The sequence below is a fragment of the Acomys russatus genome, chromosome 12 (assembly GCF_903995435.1).
Source record: "Acomys russatus chromosome 12, mAcoRus1.1, whole genome shotgun sequence".
In the NCBI taxonomy this organism is placed as follows: domain Eukaryota; kingdom Metazoa; phylum Chordata; class Mammalia; order Rodentia; family Muridae; genus Acomys; species Acomys russatus.
In genome coordinates this window covers 54,354,898-54,376,590 of record NC_067148.1, presented here as the reverse complement: position 1 = coordinate 54,376,590, position 21,693 = coordinate 54,354,898, and the positions used below count along the sequence as shown (strand labels likewise).

At 46.4% G+C, this 21,693-nt stretch overlaps 1 protein-coding gene across 1 annotated transcript; it reads left to right on the top strand.

Annotated features, from left to right (window-relative positions):
- The first annotated feature begins 261 nt into the window (after positions 1-261).
- Ralbp1 (ralA binding protein 1) lies at positions 262-19,875 on the top strand. The gene is made up of 9 exons (XM_051154448.1): positions 262-558; positions 3,927-4,355; positions 8,679-9,028; positions 10,371-10,532; positions 12,111-12,242; positions 13,700-13,807; positions 15,369-15,490; positions 16,112-16,235; positions 19,344-19,875. Exons 1-9 carry the CDS (start codon positions 315-317, stop codon positions 19,590-19,592), a joined length of 1,920 nt encoding a protein of 639 aa, XP_051010405.1. The 5' UTR covers positions 262-314; the 3' UTR covers positions 19,593-19,875.
- Positions 19,876-21,693: the final 1,818 nt, after the last annotated feature.

The window sequence follows — 21,693 nt, the reverse complement described above, 5'->3', positions numbered from 1 at the left end:
ACAGGGTCTCACTCTGTCGCCCATGAGAGCCTGAAACTTGCTGTGTTGCTCAGGTTGGCCTGACACTTGCAGCTTCTGACTCTGCTGGATTACAGGTGCCTGCGTCTCCCTTGAGATCTCCCTGATGCGCCAGTGCCTTGAGCTCTTGGTGTAACATTTGGAATGTGACCAGTGATAACGTGGGGCGCGGGGTTGCCTGTAAATGCAGGGCTCCTTCCTGAGTGCTCTCGTGTGCTGAGTGCTGTGTGTTCTTCTGTGCAGGTGTGATGGATAGGTAACAGAAGACCGCTCCCCTTCTTTGTCAGGGTGTCAACATGACGGAGTGCTTCCTGCCCCCCACCAGCAGCCCTGGGGAACACCGAAGGGCCGAGCATGGCAGTGGGCTGACCCGGACCCCCAGCTCTGAAGAGATCAGCCCTACAAAATTTCCTGGATTGTACCGGACGGGTGAGCCCTCGCCTCCCCATGACGTCCTCCATGAGCCCCCTGATGTAGTGTCAGATGATGAGAAAGACCATGGGAAGAAGAAAGGGAAATTTAAGAAGAAGGAAAAAAGGAGTAAGTATTGGCTTCCTCTATGCTCTCGGTAACTTGCCTCAGCCTCTTGAGGGATTCTGGGCATGTGCGAACGCACCTAGCCTGATAATTTTTAGAAAAGTTGTGCTCTAACTAAATGCTCCAGTTACCTTCTGGAAATAATATTTAGGCAGATGCTTTCATTTGCCACTCTCTGTTCTTTATGTCTTAATTTTTCTTGGTGTCACAAATAAAGACACCAAATTTCCAGAAGTGGTAAGTTTCCCAGTCTGCATTTTAAACGTGGTTGTTCAAAATAATGCATTAAAAAAAAAGAGTAGAAATTGTTATTTTGTCCAGATGGAGTTTTTGGATTTGTGGTCATTTGGGAACCTTATTTGCTTTTTTGTTTTGTTTTCTTGAGACGGGGTTTCTCTGTGTAGCCTTGGCTGTCCTGGACTTGCTTTGTAGACCAGGCTCGCCTTGAACTCACAGTGGTCCTCCTGCCTCTGCCTCCTGCGTGCTGGGATTAAAGGCGTGTGCCACCATGTCTGGCCATTATTGGCTTTTTAACACACTAAACAGCCATAATTAGGCAATCAGTCCTCCTTAGGAAGAGGCACCTGGACAAAGAATTTCTTTTTATTTTTTAATGTATTTATTTTAAGTGCATTGGTGTTTCACCTGCATTTATGTCTGTGTGAGGGCGTCAGATCTTGAAGTTACAGACAGTTGAGAGCTGCCATGTGGGTGCTGGGATTTGAACCCGGGTCCTCTGGAAGAAGGGTCAATGCTCTTAATGTCTGAGCCATCTCTCCAGCCCAGAATTTCTTTTACAGTCCAAATAAGGTGACCTAAAAACTACTTTTTATAAATTTCCTAGTGTGTTAAAATTAATTTCCTAGGATGTTACACAAAGATCTCATGAATGCTGTGCTGCCTGATGGTGGCTTAGCTTGTGTCACCCATAGCACCTGGGGAGCAAGCATGTGGGACCTTTCCTTTCCCAGCCTTCCAGGGGAGGTTCCATCTTTGTCCTCAAAGCACACGTCTTTCATCACTGAGGGGTACTGGCTGAGTTGGAGCTTAAGAAAACCGAAGCTGTTGGTTTGGTTTTTCTGAGACAGGGTTTCTCTATGTAGCCTTGTCTGTCCTAGACTTACTTTGTAGACCAGGCTGGCCTCAATTTCACAGAGATCACCTGCCTCTGCCTCCCAAGTATTGGGAGCAAAGGCATGTGCCACTAATGGCTGGTTTGCCTTAAGATTTTTGCCATTCTGGTTAGTCCAAGATTTTTGGTGTTTTGGTTAAAAGGTAACTTTTGAACTATTTTTAATCTTTGTTATAAAGTAACTTTTAAGATATGTAAGGTAAGATTTTATGTTGAGAGCCAGGTCTGGTGTCACATGCCTTTAATCCCAGCACTTGGGAGGCAGAGGCAGGTGGATCACTATGAATTTGAGGCCAGCCTGATCTACAAAGTGAGTCTAGGACAGCCACGAATACACAGAGAAACCCTGTCTCAAAAAACCAAAAAAAAAAAAAAAAAAAAAAAAAAAAAGTTGAGTAACTATTAAAATGAAGCCCTTTACATTGATGATTTCTTTTAAAACTTTTTTTTTTTTTTTTTTTTTTTTTAAAAACAAGGTCTTTCTACATAGACCTGGCTGTCCTAGAAGTACCCTCTACCCCCTGCCCCCTCCCATATACCATGCTGGCCTTAAACTCACACAGACAGGCCTCCCTCAGCCTCCTGTGTGCTGGGGTTAAATGCATGTGCCATTTTATGTGACACATAAAATCCAGGGACTAGATGAGCTGGGGCTATTCGAAAGAACAACGAAGTCGGGCTGGGCTTGCTGGTCTTCCAGCCCCTGTGACTCCAGCCCCAGGGCGCCTGGTGTTCTCTCCTGGCTTCGCAGGCACATGTAGCACACATTGATGTGGACACACTAGCAAGAAGTAGATGGCTGGGCATGTGGCGCACGCCTTGACTCCAGCACTCAGAAGGCACAGGTAGGCCTCTGAGTTTCAGGCCTGTCTGGTTTACATAGTGAGTTCCAGGACAGGCAGAGCTATATAGAGACCCTGCTCAAACAAACTAAATAAATAGTAGCCAGGTAAACGGTAGAAAGAATAAAACAGAGAGAGACAGACAGATGGGGGGGGAGCGGGGCAGGGCAGTCGCAGTGGCTTATGTGTGCCTATAGTTGAAGACTGAGTCAGAAGCATCGCCTGCGGCCATTGTAAAAAAAAGATTTACTTTTATTTATTACTACATAGTGTTCTGCCTGCATTTATACCTGCAGGCCATAAGAAGGCATCAGATCACATTATGGATGGTTGTGAGCCACCATGTGGGTGCTGAGAATTGAACTCAGGACCTTTGGAAGAGCAGTCAGTGCTCTTAACTGCTGAAACATCTCTCCAGCCCCACCTGTGGCTGGCCATTTTAAGACTGGGTAACTAGTCAGACACCATCCTAAAAACAAACACAGAAGCAAACTGGTAGTTCTGAAATGGTGCTGAAGTGTTAGTGTCTCTGTCAGAATGCAGTGTGTCAGCCAAAGCGGGGAACAGTTGCATTTGGCCTCCAGGTAAGGTGGTGTGGTCCCTGCTCTAGAAAGGCTGGATCGGGGAGTAACTGGAGCACACAAACAGTTGTGTGGCTTGTACCATGCTTTATTTTTTTATATTTTTAAAGATAACTCAGATATCAATTCCTTTATTTATTTAATTTATTTATTCAGATTACAACTCAATTGTTATCCCGTCACTGTATCCTCCCATTCCTCCCTCCCTCCCACTTTTACCCTATTCCCCTCCCCTATGTCTGTGACCGAGGGCGACCTCCTCCCCCACCATATGGTCACAGCCTATCAAGTCTCATCTTGGTAGCCTGCTTATTCTTTCTGAGTGCCACCAGGCCTCCCCACCACGGGGAAGTGGTCAAATATGGGGTACCAGAGTTCATCTCAGAGTCAGTCCCTGCTCTCCACTCAATTGTGGAGAATGTACCGTGCTTCTTGAGTGCCTCCAGGTACAGGTGACAAACAGACAAAGGGCAGCTAAGCAGCGGGCATGTGTTCTGTTTTATAAAACTCATCTTGTTAGTCCCCTACATTTAGTGTTTCATGTGTATTCATACTGTTTCTCAGAACCCTGCGTGCATACAGTGCTGTGTAATATATGTGTTAAGTATATAATATGTAATAAACTACTTTCCTCTCAACATTGATATTGCAGTGATAGCGGCTGTCGGTTGCCCTCTTGTGGTCATTAAGTGTCACCACAACATTGCTTCTTTCTGGTTTTTGGAGGCCCAAGAGATGATAAGCCAGATGGCACCTTCTTTGTTCCCCTTGTACAGTTTGGCATTAAACACAATTTATTATGCATTTCCTTGGCAGCTGAAGGCTATGCTGCCTTCCAGGAAGACAGCTCTGGGGATGAAGCCGAAAGTCCTTCCAAGATGAAGAGGTCCAAGGGAATCCATGTGTTTAAGAAGCCCAGCTTCTCTAAGAAGAAGGAGAAGGACTTTAAAATGAAAGAGAAGCCCAGGGAGGAGAAGCCCAAGGAGAAGAAGTCTAAAGACCTGACCGCGGCTGATGTGGTCAAACAGTGGAAGGACAAGAAGAAAAAGAGAAAGCCCGCTCAGGAGCCAGAGGTGCCGCAGACCGACGCTCCGAGCCTCAGGCCCATCTTTGGTGTTCCCTTGGCTGACGCGGTGGAGAGGACCATGCTGTGTGATGGTGTTCGCTTGCCAGCTGTCTTCCGAGAGTGTGTAGACTACATGGAGAAGCACGGGATGAAGTGCGAAGGCATCTACAGAGTTTCAGGTACTGGGCCATGCACTGTGCTTGGTGGTTTTAAAATACTGGTTTCATTTTATCTCCTAATGTAAGGAAAGAGTATTAGCTTGTAAGGAACCTTTTGGCTTGGATCCTAAACCTCAATCACTTCCTTGATCCTTCCAGTTGCTTAACTCCTTCCATTGTGTTTGGTTTTCCTGCTATTTCCTTCCAAATCATTCAGTGTACAGCAGCTGGGCAGAGTGAAGTGTGTGGGCTGTGCCGCTTAACAGGATGGTGTGCCAAGCCTTGTCTCGCCTCCCCCCCCCCCCTTTTTCTTTCTTTCTTCTGGTTTTTCAAGACAGGGTTTCTCTCTGTAGCCTTGGCTGTCCTGGACTCACTTAGTAGACCAGGCTGACCTTGAACTCACAGAAATCCACCTGCCTCTGCCTCCTCAGTGCTGGGATTTCAGGTGTGCGCCACCGTGAGCAGCTCTCTCGCCTTTCTAAGCCCAGGCTCAGTGGTGGGAGCTGAGATCTGTGTGAAGGAAGATTCTCAGCCAAGAGATATGGTTAATGACACAGCTGTGTAAAGTGTTTCCTTACCTTGACTAAAGAGTGCTGTTTTTGAAACGCCTGGGCCCCAGGTGTGAATGCTCCTGTCAGCGAGGTACAGCAAACACCATGAGTTTTGTGCTAACATGGGATTCAGGTCTCCAGCACAGGATTCGACCCAGGGCCCTTTAAGCAAGTGCTCTGCACCTTAGCTGCATCCCAGTTCCGCAGCCCCGACCTTGCTGGCTGCTGCTTGCACTGTAATGACTGTTGTGCTGGAGATGCTTGGCTATCATTTACATCAGTTCCAATTTAAAAACTAACATGAAAGGGGTCAGAAAGATGGTTCAGCAAATAAGAGCACTTCCAGAGGACCCAGCTTCAACTTCCAGCACTCACATGGCGGCTCACAACTATCAGTAATCTAGTTCTAGGGGATCTGGCACCCTTTTCTGGCCTCTGAGCACCAGGCATGCACTTGGTACACAGATGAGGCAAAACACCCATACACATGCACATAAACAAAAAAAGCAAACAAGGGACCTGGAGAGACGGCTCAGTGGTTGAGAGCACTGTCTGCTCTTCCAGAGGTCCTGAGTTCAATTCCCAGCAACCACATGGTGGTTCACAACCATCTGTACCAAGATCTGGTACCCGTCTTCTGGTGTGTAGGCATACATGGAGACAGAACTTTGTATACATAATAAATAAACAAATCTTTTTTTAAAAAAGCAAACAAGGGCTGGAGAGCTGGCTCAGAGTTTAAGAGCACTGACTGCTCTTCCAAAGGTCCTGAGTTTAATTCCCGGCAACCACATGGTGGCTATCTATAATGAGATCTGGTGCCCTCTTTTCTGGCCTACAGGTGAACATGTGGGCAGAGCACTGTGTACATTTAAAAAAAAAAAAGCAGTTGGGCATGGTGGTGCTCGCCTTTAATCCCAGCACTGGGGAGGCAGAGGCAGGCGGATTGCTTGAGTTTGAGGCCAGCCTGGCCTACAAAGTGAGTCTAGGATAGCCAAGGCTACACAGAGAAAAACAAAACAAAACAACCCCCCCAAAGCAAACAAATAAATGCTAGTATTAATGACAATTTAAATAATTTTCTGTATTTGCTTCATCATATTTGCTACACTAACTGTGCCTTTATACTATTCTATTTCTTTCTCGCTGGAATTCCTTACTTGAAGTTTCCAATTTTTAAAAGACAAACATTTTTATAATACTATCAAAAGTGAACACCAAGCCGGGTGGTGGTGTCGCACACCTTTAATCCCAACACTTGGGAGGCAGAGGCAGGTGGTTCGCTACGAAGCGAATCTAGGATAGTCAAGGATACACAGAGAAACCCTGTCTTGAAAAACAAAATAAAGGGCTGGAGAGATGGCTCAGCCAGCCGTGGAAGCACTGACTGTTCTTCCAGTGGACCCGGGTTTAATTCCCAGCACCCACATGGCAGCTCACAACTGTCTGTAACTCCAAAATGTGACACCTGTAGACATACAATGCACATAAAATAAAAATAAATAAATTAAAAACAAATAAATAAAAATAAAAGAAAGAAAAACAAAATAAAAAACAAGAAAAAGTTAGCACCAAACCAAACACGCATTCTAACTGTGGTGAGGAGTAAATGTTTATTTATGGATATGCATATGTAGGTTGGTGTCGTGGAACATGCTTAGAACATAGCATCTAAGAGGTAGGGACAGGATTGATGAGGCTAGCCTGGGCTCCGTGGTGAGTTTAAGACCATCTTGGATCATCACATAGTGAGACTTTATTTGCAGAAACTTTGGCCAGCAACATATAACATATGCAGGAGACATGCCTAGGTGCACTTGACAAGTGTCTCAGTGATAGTTGCTGTTAATCTTGTTTTATTCAGAGTGTCCTAAGAATAAGAAAATGGTGCAGCTCAATTTTCTTTTTTTCTTTTTTTGCTACCCGCTCAATTTTCTTAACAAATATATTTTTATATTATGAACTTATTAACCTAGTATATGTCACTTATAACCCGACTAACCGGAACAATAGGAAAAGGAGATTAAAGAATACAATAACGAAACTGTAAGGATATCAGGCCGGGCGTGGTGGCGCACGCCTTTAATCCCAGTACTCGGGAGGCAGAGGCAGGCGGATCGCTGTGAGTTCGAGGCCAGCCTGGTCTACAAAGTGAGTCCAGGACAGCCAAGGCTACACAGAGAAACCCTGTCTCGAAAAACCAAAAAAAAAAAAAAAAAAAAAAAAAGGATATCAGTTCCGAGGAGCAGTTCTCCTGGTGTAGTCAGCAGAATTTCTTCTGTTGGAAACTGGAGCAACCAGAACCCGGAACCTCAGTGGAAGCCTGGAGCCCCTAAGCCTTCCCTCGAGCGGTTCTCTCTAGGAGTGTCTCGAAGTGGAGCAATGAGCAGCCGAATCTATCCCAAGTCTCCACAGGCCCCACCTCCAGTTCTGGGCTCATTTATATATCTCCTCCCAGAGTCTGTTCACGGATCTTTTCAGCTGGCAACAATCAAGCTCCTGCATAAGGTGGTTTGTCTTCTAGTGGATTAACCTCACCTGTTCTCTCACAAGACCATTCCAATCCCACGCTTGGGATCATAACAAACAGGTTTATCTCTTCTTCAAAATGGGAATTTTCTTTTCTCTCTTAAAGACCAGCAAAATATGATTCATAAGGCTATATTCATATTTAGTGCCAGGTTGAATTTGTCACTCTGGATAAGGGACAGATGATAGCATTGCAGTTTTGCACATAAGATGGAATGTCACATTTCTAGCATAAGCATCATGTTGATTAAAATGTTCACATTAGGTGACAGTTTACGTTCGCCCTAGTCTGTAGCTTGCTCTGTGTAGTTGCTTTACAGTTACAAGTTTTAAAACACAGCTATTTTGATCACTGTCACTGAGTTATGTCGCTTACTATAGATGGGACTGAAGACATAGAATATGATATAATGTTAGAAAAACGCTCACTTTGTGGTTTTTTTTTTTTTTCCCAGTACAATATAAAAGGCCAAATGCTTGTATTTTAGAAGCCTTGACTTTATTTAGAAGCCTTGACTTTATTTTCTGATCTAGTTTGGTTCAGATTAAGAAAATTCTTAAAGAATTCAAACTTTAAGGGGGGCAGTGGTGGCACACACCTTTAATCCTAGCACTTCAGAGGCAGAGGCAGGTCAATATCTGTGAGTTCGAGGACAGCCAAGGCTACACAGAGAAACCATGTCTTGGGAAGGAAAAAAAAAAATCAAACTTTAAAATAGGAATTAGGTGGCTGCTATATAACAACAGTTTCCCAGTTTGTTATGCTAGGAGACTTTGAATTGCTTTATAGAGTAGCTTATTTACAAAGAAGTAGCTGGGGAGTTAGGAACTTGGCTTTCTATGTACAGTGTATATGCTATTATAGTTTAATTTCCCCCTGAATTTTTATTTAACTGCCACTATATTTAATTTTTTCCTGGATTGAACATTTTCTTATACCATGGCTTCTGGGAATATTAAGTTTTCAATTCTGATTTTATGGGCTTATGTTTGTAGAGAGTTCGGCAACCCATATGCAGGTACTGATTCCGTCCAGGAGGGTCCTTAGTTCTGAACAGCGTCTTACTGTGTAGCCCAGACTGGCCTTGACCTGACAGCAGTCCTGTTGCCTCCACCTTCTAATGCTGAGATTACAGGTGTGCGCCACCATGCCTGGTTTCTAGAGGCTGTTACTTCGCTTTTCCTGTGCCTGCGGCAGGCGTGTGTCGTAGTAAAGAAGGCATGTCTGATTTCTGGTCTTCTCTCCTAAATTTAATGTTCTAAGGAATCAAATCAAAGGTAGATGAGCTAAAAGCAGCTTATGACCGAGAAGAGTCTCCAAACTTGGAAGAATACGAGCCTAACACTGTAGCCAGCTTGCTGAAGCAGTATTTGCGAGACCTTCCAGAGAATTTGCTTACCAAAGAGCTGATGCCCCGATTTGAAGAGGCTTGTGGGAGGACCACGGAGATGGAGAAAGTGCAGGAATTTCAGCGCCTGCTCAAGGAACTGCCAGAATGTAACCACCTTCTGATCTCCTGGCTCATTGTGCACATGGACCATGTCATTGCAAAGGAGCTAGAAACAAAAATGAACATCCAAAACATCTCTATAGTGCTGAGCCCAACTGTCCAGGTATGGTCCTGTCTGCGCACTGCACACTCGCTTTAGGTATGACCGTCCAGGTATGGTCCTGTCTGCGCACTGCACACTTGGTTTTGGTACTGGCACTGGGAAATTGGGGAAGGAGTCTGTTGCTAGTTGCATGTTAAACAGGGAATTCAAGAAGGTGAATAATGGGTAAGCCTGGCAGTAGAGCTTTTCTTCCTCAATGTAGGCAGTACCAGCATGGTATGGATGTGAGCATGTTTGTCCTTAACTAGCCTATCCACATGGCTCGTGATGTCTTGTGCTTGGCTGGTTTAAGTGCAGACTTCTGTAAGATGCAGCCAGAGAGATAGTATATTGTCTCTTAATCTGAGAGGTCATTTGGGGAATGGGCACTGTGTTGCTTGTCTTTTTGGTTTTTGTTCTTTTTTACACACATACATATCTGGCATCCATTGTGTGTATGTGTTCAAGTTTATATGTGGGATTGCATGTGTGTGGCTGCACATGCATGCTTCTGTGGTGGTCATAGGACAACTTTGTTATCCTTCCATCTTCTACCCCCGGACAGGGTCTCTCTGTGTAGCCTTGGCTGTCCTGGACTGGCTTTGTAGACTAGGCTGGCCTCGAACTCAGAGATCCACCTGCCTCTGCCTCCTGAGTGCTGGGACGAAGGGTTGTGCCACTCTAATGTTTAAATGAAGCCCTTTTTTTGATTGGTATGTGAGGTTCTGACCAAATGTCATAGTTACTATTATAAAGAGGTGTTTTGTTTCATTTTTTTTCTGAAGATACTTTTATTAATTATATTTTGGAAACACACTGTTTCTTAAATTTCTCTCAAATATCACAATCCTTTTTGTTAGCCTGAACTCAGGATCTGGCCAGTACTTCATTGTTACTCAGCATTTCTATAATGTGAGTGCTCACACCACAGAAGTTCCAGGGGAGTTGTGAGACAAAGTTTAAGCCAGCACCGTGCAGTCCTGGCTTCCTAGTATGGGAGCGCCATGGAACATGGGCTGCCAGCCCCACCTCCCGCTGTCTTCAGGAGAGTCCCTGTGTGTGGAAAGGTCTCAGTACGTTAGAAATGACCACTAGGTATTTAAACCAGTTAATGGGTGACAGGAGTGCACACCGGCGGCAGTGTGTTTTGTGCCCTTCACCAGCTTTTCCTTATGTGCTGAGTAGAGGACTTAAATCAGGCTTCTGTATGTTCCTAGATAGACAGTAAGCGGGGCCTGCTTTGTCCCTCCTGTGGAGACTTTGTATTATGTGTCCAGGATGAAAGGATGCCCTGTGTGACTGATTCAGATGAAGTAAAAGGTCACTTTAACGGTTTATGCGACTCTAAATCTATTTTCTGCAGATCAGCAATCGTGTCCTGTATGTACTTTTTACACATGTGCAAGAGTTCTTTGGCACTGTAGTCCTGAAGCAAGTGACAAGACCTCTTCGATGGTCCAACATGGCCACAATGCCTACACTGCCAGAGACCCAGGCCGGCATCAAGGAGGAGATCAGGAGACAGGTGTGTGCTGCCGCGCTTGCCCTGCCCAGGTCCTTGCTGCTCTCTCCTTGTCCATCCCTGTCTACTTCTGTTCTGGCCACAAAGGGCTTGCTGAGCAGTGTCCTCTGCTTTCCCCACCTCATCGTGCTGAGATGGTGGCTCCACACTAAGTTCTGTGCAGTGCTGGGGACAGAGCCCAGGGCCTTCCATAAGCACTGCACCCCCGAGCTCTGCTTTTGCCCTGGAGCACACTCTTCATGCTGTGTTTCCAGCCGCCCTAGTTCATGCCCACGGAAGTAAACAGTCAAGATGGAAGTAGCATAGGATTGAAAAATCTAATTGTCTTTAAATTCCTGCTCTGTTTGTCTTGACATGACAATTTTAGGCAAACCGTTGAGTGTTCTCAGGAAGTTAATGTGGTAGATGGGAGGTAACATAGGGACAGTGGATGGGGGACTCTGCCCATGGCCAGGGTCTGAGAGACCTCTGCTTCTCTAGACAAGGTGCTGTGTCCACCCCAGTTCACAGCTAACATACTGGAAATGATGGATATTTAATAATTTACTCTGTGATGTAGTCTCTATACCATGTAACCAAGATTTAGGTTAAGCCCTGGGCTTTTCCGCTGTGCTTGATATCCAAGAGACCCAGTAAATTGTGTGTGTTTGTATGTGTGTGTATGAGTGGGTGTATGTGTGTATGAGTGTGTGTGTTTGTTTGTGTATGTATGAGTGTGTGTGTATGTATGTGTGTGTGTATGTATGAGTGTGTGTGTATGAGTGTGTGTGTGTGTGTGTGAGTGTGTGTGTGTGTGTATGTGAGTGTGTTTGTATGAATGTGTGTGTATGTATGAGTGTGTGTGTGTGTATGAGTGTGTGTGTATGTGTGTGTGTGTGTGTGTGTGTGTGAGTGTGTTTGTATGAATGTGTGTGTATGTATGAGTGTGTGTGTTTGTGTGAATGTGTATTTGTATGTGTATGTATGAGTGTGTGTGTGTGTGTGTGTGTGTGTGTGTGAGAGAGAGAGAGAGAGAGTGTGTGTGTGTGTTGGGGCAGGCAGAGACCGAGACTGACTGGTAAGAAATTCAAGATTAAGTAAAACCTTAACACTTAACACTTGTTGATTGTGTTTGCATGAATGTTATCACATGCCTTTTTTCTTTTTTAAACAGTTTTATTTATTATGTATACAGTGTTCTGTGTGCATGTGTGCCTGCAGGCCAGAAGAGGGCACCAGACCTCATTATATATAATAGATGGTTGTGAGGCACCATGTGGTTGCTGGGAATTGAACTCAGGACCTTTGGAAGAGCAGCCTGTGCTCTTAACCTCTGAGCCGTCTCTCCAGCCCCACACACCTATTTTTCTTGTTCTTATCAGCTGCTGTGAGGAGGAAAGGTAGAGCAAAGACTGGATTAATTACTACTGAACTACCAGAACAAGGAGGGTCTAACTCCCAGGTGGCCAGCCGTGTCCCTGGGGAGAGAGTGCTTGTCCCTGCTGCTCTGCTGTGGAGCAGCAGCTGGGCCTTCATCATGGAAACCATGCTGCTTCCAGATCTGGGCACTGAGCAGACTGCACGTGTCCTTGTGTTTTCTAGGAGTTTCTTCTGAATTGCTTACATCGAGATCTGCAGGGCGGGATAAAGGACTTGTCTAAAGAAGAACGGCTCTGGGAAGTGCAGAGGATCCTGACCGCCCTCAAGAGGAAGCTGAGGGAAGCTAAGAGACAAGTGAGTCCCCTCTCAGCCCGGATCTGTGTCCCGTTCCACAGGGAGTGTGGACGAGCCTTCCACTCACTGCTGTGTTACTTTAAAGTTGATGCACACGTCTGTTGGCGTTAAGTAATGTACTCACAGATGCATCTTGTTCTGAGTTAGTCTCACTTTAGCCTGGCATAAATAGGTGATTTTGTTACTTTCCTGCCTGGACAGAGCGTGCTAAGGATGTGAAGTGGGCTGGAGAGACTGCTGACAAGTGTGAGATTCAGTAGGGTGCAGAAATGAAGGCACAGGAGGGGTTCTGCTGGTACTGTGTGCAGCCTGTGCTGCCCTGGGTGTGCACAAGTCACACATTGCTTCTGTGCTCCCTAGTGTGCTAGAGTCTCCTGGAAGATCTTGCAGTCTGCGTGCAGAGGCAGCAACAAGACTTGAGTACAGCTAGTCTAGAGGACTATATGAGTTCCAGGTTTAGTGAGAGAACCGATTGGGAACTGCAGCCAACAAATGGCTTGCAGGAATCAGTTCTCCCTAGCACGTGGGCCCTGTGGAGGGACTGAATCGGGTTCTCAGGCTTCCTGACAGCAAGTGTACTACTGCTGAGCCAGCTTGCCGTCTCTACCCATGGTTAATAATGTAGTTTCATCTTATGTGCATGCATGTCTATGTGAGGGTGTCAGATCTTGGAGCTACAGACAGGTGTGAGCTGCCATGTGGTTGATAGGACTTGAACCTGGGTCCTCTGGAAGAGCAGCCAGTGTTCTCAACCACAGAGCCATCTCTCCAACCCTAAGTGAAATTAGGAAACCTTTACTTTTTTTTTTAACTTACATGTAATTTACAGTATATTTTATTTTACTTTTTTTCCCCCCAAGACAGGATTTTTTTTCTGTGTAGCCCTGGCTGTCCTGAAACTAGCTCTGTAGACCAGGCTGGCCTTGAACTCACAGAGATCCACCTGCCTGGTCCTACCCATTTTATATTCTAAGCCCAGTTAGCAAATGTCTATCCAATTTTAGACAGTTCACTGATTGTTGCTGGGGTTACTTTTGCTTTTTTCTTCTTTTTTTGTTTTTGGTTTTTTTTGAGCCCTGGCTGTCCTGGACTCTCTTTGTAGACTGGGCTGGCCTTGAACTCACAGCTGTCTACCTGCCTCTGCCTCCTGAGTGCTGGGATTACAGGTGTGTGTGTGCATCATGCCCGGCTTGCTGGGTTTTCTTTGGTTTTGGTAATTTAAGAGGGCCATTTGTTGACTGTTACTTTTGGTCTGAACAATATTTGTTGTCTTTTTTTTTTTGTTTTTGTTGGTTTTTCAAGACAGGGTTTCTCTGTGTAGCCTTGGCTGTCCTGGACTTGCTTTGTAGACCAGGCTTCCCTTGAACTCACAGTGATCCACCTGCCTCAGCCCCCCAAGTGCTGGGATTAAAGGAATGTGCCCCTATGCCCAGATCAACATTTGTTGTCTTTGACAGGAGTGTGAAACCAAGATTGCACAGGAGATAGCCAGTCTTTCAAAAGAAGATGTTTCCAAAGAAGAAATGAATGAAAATGAAGAAGTTATAAATATCCTTCTTGCCCAGGTAAGCTAAGCTCTTATTAATTTCCGAAGTCATTTATTGGTCAGTTTTCAGCTAGACTATAAGACTTTTAACACCAAAACTGTAATATGACTCCAAAGGACTTGGCCCTGTTCATGGCTCCGCCCTTGCGCCACCTTTGCTGAGGTGTTCAGTGTGGAGGAAGACCTCCCTTCCATCTCGGTTCCTAGTCTCATTAAGTCTACACGTAAGTTTGTGTCATAGACAGTTTTCCTGACTCAGATGCTCCAGACCTTCGTATCAACAAGAACAGAGACAGAAGCTCTGAGGAGAGACAAATCCCAGATTATTTTCTTCAGGATTTCCTGTCTGAGTTTTCTCAGAATATTAATATCATCCATAGGTCCCCTGAGGCAAAAGAAGAATGTCTGTGTGTGGAAACACTGAGGAGTGCCTCACTGCAGCAGGACCGTGGTGCTTCCTCCTTGCTGGGAAGGAACTGCTGACGCTAGTGCCTCCGCTCCTCATGCCTGCTCTCTAGGCCTGAGCCCTAGATGGAGTGTGCACATGGATTTTCTCCATGTGACTGCTTGACAGGCAGTTTCAGAATGTGTACCCTGGCGAGCAGGGTTCTTACTTAACTTTACTTTTCTTTCTTTCTTTTTTTTTTTTTCATTTTGTTTTTTTTTTTCAAGACAGGATTTCTCTGTATAGCCTTGCTTTGTAGACCAGGCTGGCCTCGAAGTCACGGCGATCCACCTGCCTCTGCCTTCCGAATGCTGGGATTAAAGACCTGTGCCACCATGCCTGGCTCACTTACTTACTTTTCTCTGAAGGAAGGAAGGAAGGTCCTGTGACTGGTTCTTTCTTCTGCTCACCTTACAGCTGACACTGGTACCAGCCACATAAGCATCTTTTGGGTCCTTTTCCTAGTGACACTATGAAAGTCCGAGTGACCCCGAATCCTGAGAGACAGGAAGCCAAAGCAGATGATTTTTTGTTGTTGTTTGTTTTGGTTTTTCCAGACAGGGTTTTTTTCTTTGTTAGCCTTGGCTGTCCTGGACTCGCTTTGTAGACCAGTCTGGCCTCGACCTGACAGTTATCCGCCTGCCTCTGTCTCTGAGTGCTGGGATTAAAGGCGTGTGCCACCATGCCAAGTATATAGTATTTTGCTTGCATGTACGCCTACATGCCAGAAGAAGGCATTAGATTACATTATAGATGGTTGTGAGCCATCATGTGGTTGCTGGGAATTGAACTCAGGACCTTTGGAAGAGCAAGCAGTGCTCTTAACCTCTGAGCCATCTCTCTAGCCCCAAAGCAGATGATTTTTAGATTATGTTTATTTTGTGCACATATGTTGCACACACTTGTGTTCAAGTAGCCTGCACACAGCAAGTTCTCATGTGCATTCTGTTGTTGAGAAGAATCTAGACATTCTCTCAAAATAACCTGTGCAACTTTCCTTGCTTCTGAGGAAGTGGCGTGGTCTTGTAGGAACTCAAGCTCGTGCTGAACAGTCAGGGAGACGTGAGAGACCCTGGAAAGATGGTATTTCCTTTAGCAGAGCTCGGAAAGGCACTTACCATGATTATCGTTTCAGGAGAACGAGATCCTCACCGAGCAGGAGGAGCTTCTGGCCATGGAGCAGTTTCTGCGTCGTCAGATTGCCTCAGAGAAAGAAGAGATTGACCGCCTCCGAGCTGAGATTGCGGAGATCCAGAGGTACAGGGGAGCTGCAGGGCTGCACGTTTTCAACCACGCTGTGTTTAATATGAACAGAATTTTTTAGCTCAGTGGTTGTCACCCTTCTTAACGCTGTGACCCTTTAATACAGTTCCTCGTGTTGTGACCCCAAACATAACATCATTTTCTTTGCTACTTAATAACTTATTTTTGTGACTGTTACGCATCGTAACGTGAATATCTGATATGCATGGGGCTGGAGGCGTGTGGCTCAGAGGTTAAGAGCACTGTCCGCTCTTCCAAAGTTCCTAAATTTAATTCACAGCAACCATGTGGGGCCTCACAACCATCTATAATGAGATCTGGTGCCCCCTCTGGCCTGCAGACAGAACACTGTAAACTTAATGAAAAAAAAAACCAAACAACTGATATGTAGATGGTCTGAGGCCTGTGAAAGGTTATTGGACACCACTCCCAAGGAGTTTCAACCCACAGGTTGAGAACCATTGTTTCAGACATTCCAGTAAAAGAGCTGGGCTTCTGAAATCAGTCACTTAAGGCTTCATACCAGGTCATAAGACAGCACTGGATCAGGTCCCTTCACAAGCGGAGGTGAGAGTGCTTGCCTGCAAGCACAGTAAAGTTCTTGTGTCTTCACAGTCGCCAGCAGCACGGCCGGAGTGAAACTGAGGAGTACTCCTCTGAGAGTGAGAGCGAGAGTGAGGACGAGGAGGAGCTACAGATCATCCTGGAAGACTTACAGAGACAGAATGAAGAGCTAGAAGTGAGTGAGTGAGTGTGTGTGTGTGTGTGTGGGGGGGGGGGGAGCAGTAGCCAGAAGCTGCAGTTTCTAAAATGGAGACTTGTAGAGAGGAGTCCAGCGACATTCTTGCCTGGCATGAACTGTGTGTTCTAGGCTGTCTGAAATGTGCAAACCTTAGTGTGCAAATGGGTCTCTGAAAGGTGGTAGGTGCTGGCCACTAGCCTGAGCGGCCTTGTAAGTGGAGGAAGGGGGTCTCCCGAATCAAGTCATGGTAAAGTGAGGGACAGTGTCTTGTAGTCCTTGCCGCACAAAGTAGTAGTTGGGACAGAAAGCCCTGACAAGTCAGGTAGGAGCTGTACTGTGAAAGGAACGCTGATCTAAGTGACTTCCTGTCTCATCCCAGATGAAACATTGTCTTTTGTGGAAAGGACTCAGTGAAGACAGGGACAGCTTTGCTTCATTCATGTTCATTGACCGCCAGGCGAGGCACAGCGTGCCCACATGGGAGTCAGGGACTGCACAGGTGCCTCAGGCCTGTAACCCTAGCACTCAGGAGGCAAAGGCAGGTGGATTTCTGAGTTGGAGGCCAAGCTGGCCTACATAGTGAGTTCCAGGACAGTAAGGGCTCTAGAAACAATGACATCAACAACAACAAAAAGATACAGAAACTGTCATTTTGGGGGCAGGAGAGAGAGAGCTCAGCGGTTAAGACCACTGGCTGCTTTTCAAGATGACCTGCATTCAATTCCTAGCACCCAAATGGCATCTTACAATTGTCTGTAACTCCAGTTCCAGGGGATCCGACACTCTCACACAGACACATGTGCAGGTAAAACACCAATGCACATAGAAACCATCCTGAAGGATTGCCCAGGACCTCTGCCCAGAGGGTTAGGGTTAGGTGAGGCCACTGACATTGCTAACACTTGCTCAGCAGGGGTCTGTCCTGGGAGATGGTCCAGAGCCTCAGGAGGAGAGTTGAAGACAGCTCCTGGGCGGGCAGCGGTGGCGCACGCCTTTAATACCAGCGCTTAGGAGGCAGAGGCAGGCCGATCTCTGTGAGTTCAAAGCCAGTCTGGTCTACAAAGCTAGTCCGGGACAGTCAACAACAGAATCCCTGTCTTGAAAAAAAAAAAACAAACCAAACCAAAAAGAAAAAAAAATCACAGCTTCCTCCTGCAGGGGGATGTCATCCTCCAACTTCCTCCTGCAGGGGGATGTCATCCTCCAACTTCCTCCTGCAGGGGGATGTCATCCTCCAACTTCCTCCTGCAGGGGGATGTCATCCTCCAACTTCCTCCTGCAGCGGGATGTCACCCTCCAACTTCCTCCTGCAGGGGGATGTCATCCTCCAACTTCCTCCTGCAGGGGGATGTCATCCTCCAACTTCCTCCTGCAGGGGGATGTCATCCTCCAACTTCCTCCTGCAGGGGATGTCATCCTCCAACTTCCTCCTGCAGGGGGATGTCATCCTCCAACTTCCTCCTGCAGGGGGATGTCATCCTCCAACTTCCTCCTGCAGGGGGATGTCATCCTCCGTCTTCATGTACATGTACCTGGGTATGCACACCTGTGCACAGGCACCTGGGTATGCACACCTGTGCACAGGCACCTGGGTATGCACACCTGTGCACAGGCACCTGTGTATACACACCTGTGCACAGGCACCTGTGTATGCACACCTGTGCACGGGCACCTGTGTATGCACACCTGTGCACAGGCACCTGGGTATGCACACCTGTGCACAGGCACCTGTGTATACACACCTGTGCACAGGCACCTGGGTATACACACCTGTGCACAGGCACCTGGGTATGCACACCTGTGCACAGGCACCTGTGTATGCACACCTGTGCACGGGCACCTGTGTATGCACAGCTGTGCACAGGCACCTGGGTATGCACACCTGTGCACAGGCACCTGTGTATACACACCTGTGCACAGGCACCTGTGTATACACATCTGCACCTAATAAGTGACCTCAGCACGCAGGAAGCCAGAGGCAGGTGGACCTCTGAGTTTGAGGCCAGCCTGGTCTACATAGTTGAGACCTTGTTTAGAAAAACAAAAGAGTCGGGCGGTGGTGGCGCACACCTTTAATCCCAGCACTCAGGAGGCAGAGGCAGGTGGATTGCTGTGAGTTCAAGGCCAGCCTGGTCTACAAAGTAAGTCCAGACAGCCAGAGCTACACAGAGAAACCCTGTCTCGTAAAACAAGCAAGCAAGCAAGCAAACAAACAAACAAAAGAACAACAAAAAGGAAACAAGCAGTTGTGAGATGTGGGTTGCTGGGGACTCTGTCGTTTAGAAGATCACATTGACACCTTAGTACAATGTCTTCATTTTCCTGAACAGGAAGACAAATTGCAGAATTAGTGTAGTGTTTTGCTCTGTAGATAGTGTAGGGTTGCTATTCACACAGCTTTCCTGCTTTAGGCCCAATCTGCCCTGTGTATTGCCATGTTCATTTATGGGAGGGAAGGGTCAGGGCACACCCAGTGCCATTTCAAGGTGCATAAATTTGTGCTCACCCAGATTGAACAAAGCTCTGGTCACATGGCATAGCCTGCTGCTTAGAGTGCTGGGAAATACTGAGAAAGGAGAGAGAGTGCTCAGTCCATGGGGCAGTTGCTGTAGAAATGGAACCTCTAAGAGCTTGGGATTAGCTATTCTTGAATTACCCCGGCTGCTGTGTGTGCAGCATTTAGAAATGATTGTGGTTTCATACATTTTGGATGTAGTCAATACAGACAGATTTTGATGTGGAAAAGAATCTCAGCTTTTGGCTCAACTCTAATTCCCTCTCCTAATTGCTGCTAAAATTATCTTTGTGGTGGTCAGAAATCAGAGAAGGAAGAAAGCCCATCTAAACATAAAATACTTATTAAAACAACTGTTTCTGTTGATACCTTGTTGTCTAAATGTGTTTACTCCCTTATACCTCCAGGCCCATTCAGAGCTGTATGGATATGCTCATTTGCATGTTCATGTTCACGTCCTCTGTTGCACCAGCCAGGTTGGCTGAGGCAGAGCTAGCTCCTTCCTTAGGACAACTTGCAGCCTGTGCTGTGTTTCCTTGTCCTCCCGCCCTTGCTCTAAGTGATAACTGCCGTTTCTGTCATCCCTTAAGATAAAGAACAATCACCTGAACCAAGCGGTCCATGAGGAGCGGGAGGCCATCATTGAGCTCCGAGTGCAGCTCCGCCTGCTCCAGATGCAGCGAGCCAAGTCTGAGCAGCAGCTGCAGGACGGCGAAGAGCCTGAGCGGCGCGGGGGCCCAGGCCCTGTGACGCCCTGTGATGGTGTCCTCGTGGTCAGAGCAGCTAAGGAGCAGGCGAGGCCCTCGCCCAGCAAAGACCGGAAGGAGACACCGATCTGAACTCCGGCGGGCCCTGTGCATCTTACTGTAAGCAAGTCAGCTGCCTTTCCTGCTGTACATTCTGTAAAGGTTCTCAGCCACTCCCTGCTCAAGTCTGACTTGTGTCAGGCTTAGGTCCCGGGCGGGTGAAGCAGTGGATACCGGATCGCGCAGGGAACATGGGCATTTCCAGATAGTGTCAGCTTATTTGACAATTAATTTTCTTTGTTAAAAATAACTATTTTAACCCTTGAGTGGCTTCTTTTTAAACCAAAAATCGTCTTTTTTTTTTTTTTTTTTTTTTTTTTTTTTGCCTTTTTTTTTCCAATCACAGCAGAATCAGGATATTTTTTTTTCTTATACAAGGGTGGGAACCAAACCAGGTCACTTCTGCGCCTGCCTTGTGGATGCTCTGGATCTCGCCAGCCCGGCAGGGTCTCTGGCCACTCTTGCTCGTGCCTTCCACACCCTTTGGTGCAGATTGTTCAGTGGGGAGCTGCCTCATATTTTCTGACTGGCCAAAAAGGCTCTCGCTGGGTGTTCCCTTACCTGCCCTGTACCACTTTGCTTTTCTAGCTCTGAGTTCAGTCCGTCAGTGTGAGTCATTAGGATTGCCTAGTGTGGCTGCAGACAGAGGTTACCGTGCAGCCTGCCGCTGCCTCGGCAGTGCAGGCTCAGTCACTCACTGCCAGGGATCAGCAAAGGCTTTTTCTTTTAGGTGGTCAGAGGTGACCACCTTGATCCTGAGGCATTCACACAAGGATGCTTCTCACACCGGGACCTTTCACACACTGACCTTCAGGAAACCCACAGTGACCACAGTGCTAGCTTGGGCTAGGAAGCATGCACCTCTGCTGGGATAAGCCATGGAGACGCTCTCACACAGGAGTCTTAACTTCCCACATTATCTCAAGGAGCGTTGTGAGGACTCCCTCTGACAACACTGAGCAGTAAAGATGACAGCTGCAGCTGGTCCCACCGTTGCTTACTTCTAGGTCAGATGGCTGCTCCACCATGTCTGGAGGCCCTACTCTGGGTTCCACTGTCAGATGAGTGGCCCGCCATAGGAGGTCCCCTTGGCTTTGAAGACCACCCCGACACAGAGAAACAACCCACACAGGGCTCTAGCCGCCTCCTCCTAGTTAGTATTTATTTCAGCACCTGTTTTATGCGATATTTTCTTCTTAGCCTCTACCTATTGCACTGTTGTGACTTGTTGGCCATTATTTGATTTTTGTACGGAAAAAAAAGCTTTGTTATAGAAATCAGCATACTATTTTTTTAAATCTGGAGAGAAGATATTATGGTGACTGGAAATACGGTCAGGTGTCAAATATAAATGTATAATGTCTCACTGTGTCCTGTCAGACGTACTACATTCGTTTTATATTTGCTGGCAATATTGAAGACTTCTTTTTGTTTGTGTAAACTCTAATTTCTATCAAGGTATCATGGGTTTTTAAAATTAGAATTTCATTACAAGTGTCTCAATGTTGGTTAACTGATTTTTGCCAGGACCATTATTGATCAAGGAAATAAATTCAACAGCCATTTGAAAAAAGCTTTTTCTTGTATACTTCTCTTGAAATTTTTGCATACCCAGCAGCTGACACTGAGCCGGTGGAGGTGCGTCAAGGCCAAGAGTGAACGCGATGTCCCTTCCCAGTGCCCATGCAGACCGCTGTGCCCCTGCTCCTGCCTCCCCTTCCTCTCACCTGTGCTTGTTGCTGACAGGAGCTGCCTATCAGATGTGCAGCCCTTGAACTCTTGACAGTTTTCTGGTGCTGTTGGGAAACCAAGCTTTGCCATCCAGGTGGAGTCCATCTTGGCCTGGTTGTTGGTGTTTCCAGGGTTTGCATTTTAAATGTAAAATGAGGGCTAGGGAAGTTGGCATATCAGGGATATACTGGTCTCGAACAAAAGCTTTCTCGTTTCATTTTTAGGAACTTAAAAAATTTTACAATGGAAATATCTAATATTTAAAGTATGTCAAATATCTGGATTCTCTCTCTCTCTCTCTCTCTCTCTCTCTCTTTTTTTTTTTTTTTTTTGTAGACTGGGTTTCTCTGTGTAGCCTTGGCTGTCCTGGACTCACTTTGTAGACCAGGCTGGCCTCGAACTC

Coding starts and splice junctions, on each gene's coding strand:
- Ralbp1 (XM_051154448.1), top strand. CDS start 315: ATGACGGAGTGCTTCCTGCCCCCCACCAGCAGCCCTGGGGAACACCGA. Junction 4,356..8,678: donor AGGCATCTACAGAGTTTCAG/GTACTGGGCCAT, acceptor TAATGTTCTAAG/GAATCAAATCAAAGGTAGAT. Junction 12,243..13,699: donor TGAGGGAAGCTAAGAGACAA/GTGAGTCCCCTC, acceptor TGTCTTTGACAG/GAGTGTGAAACCAAGATTGC.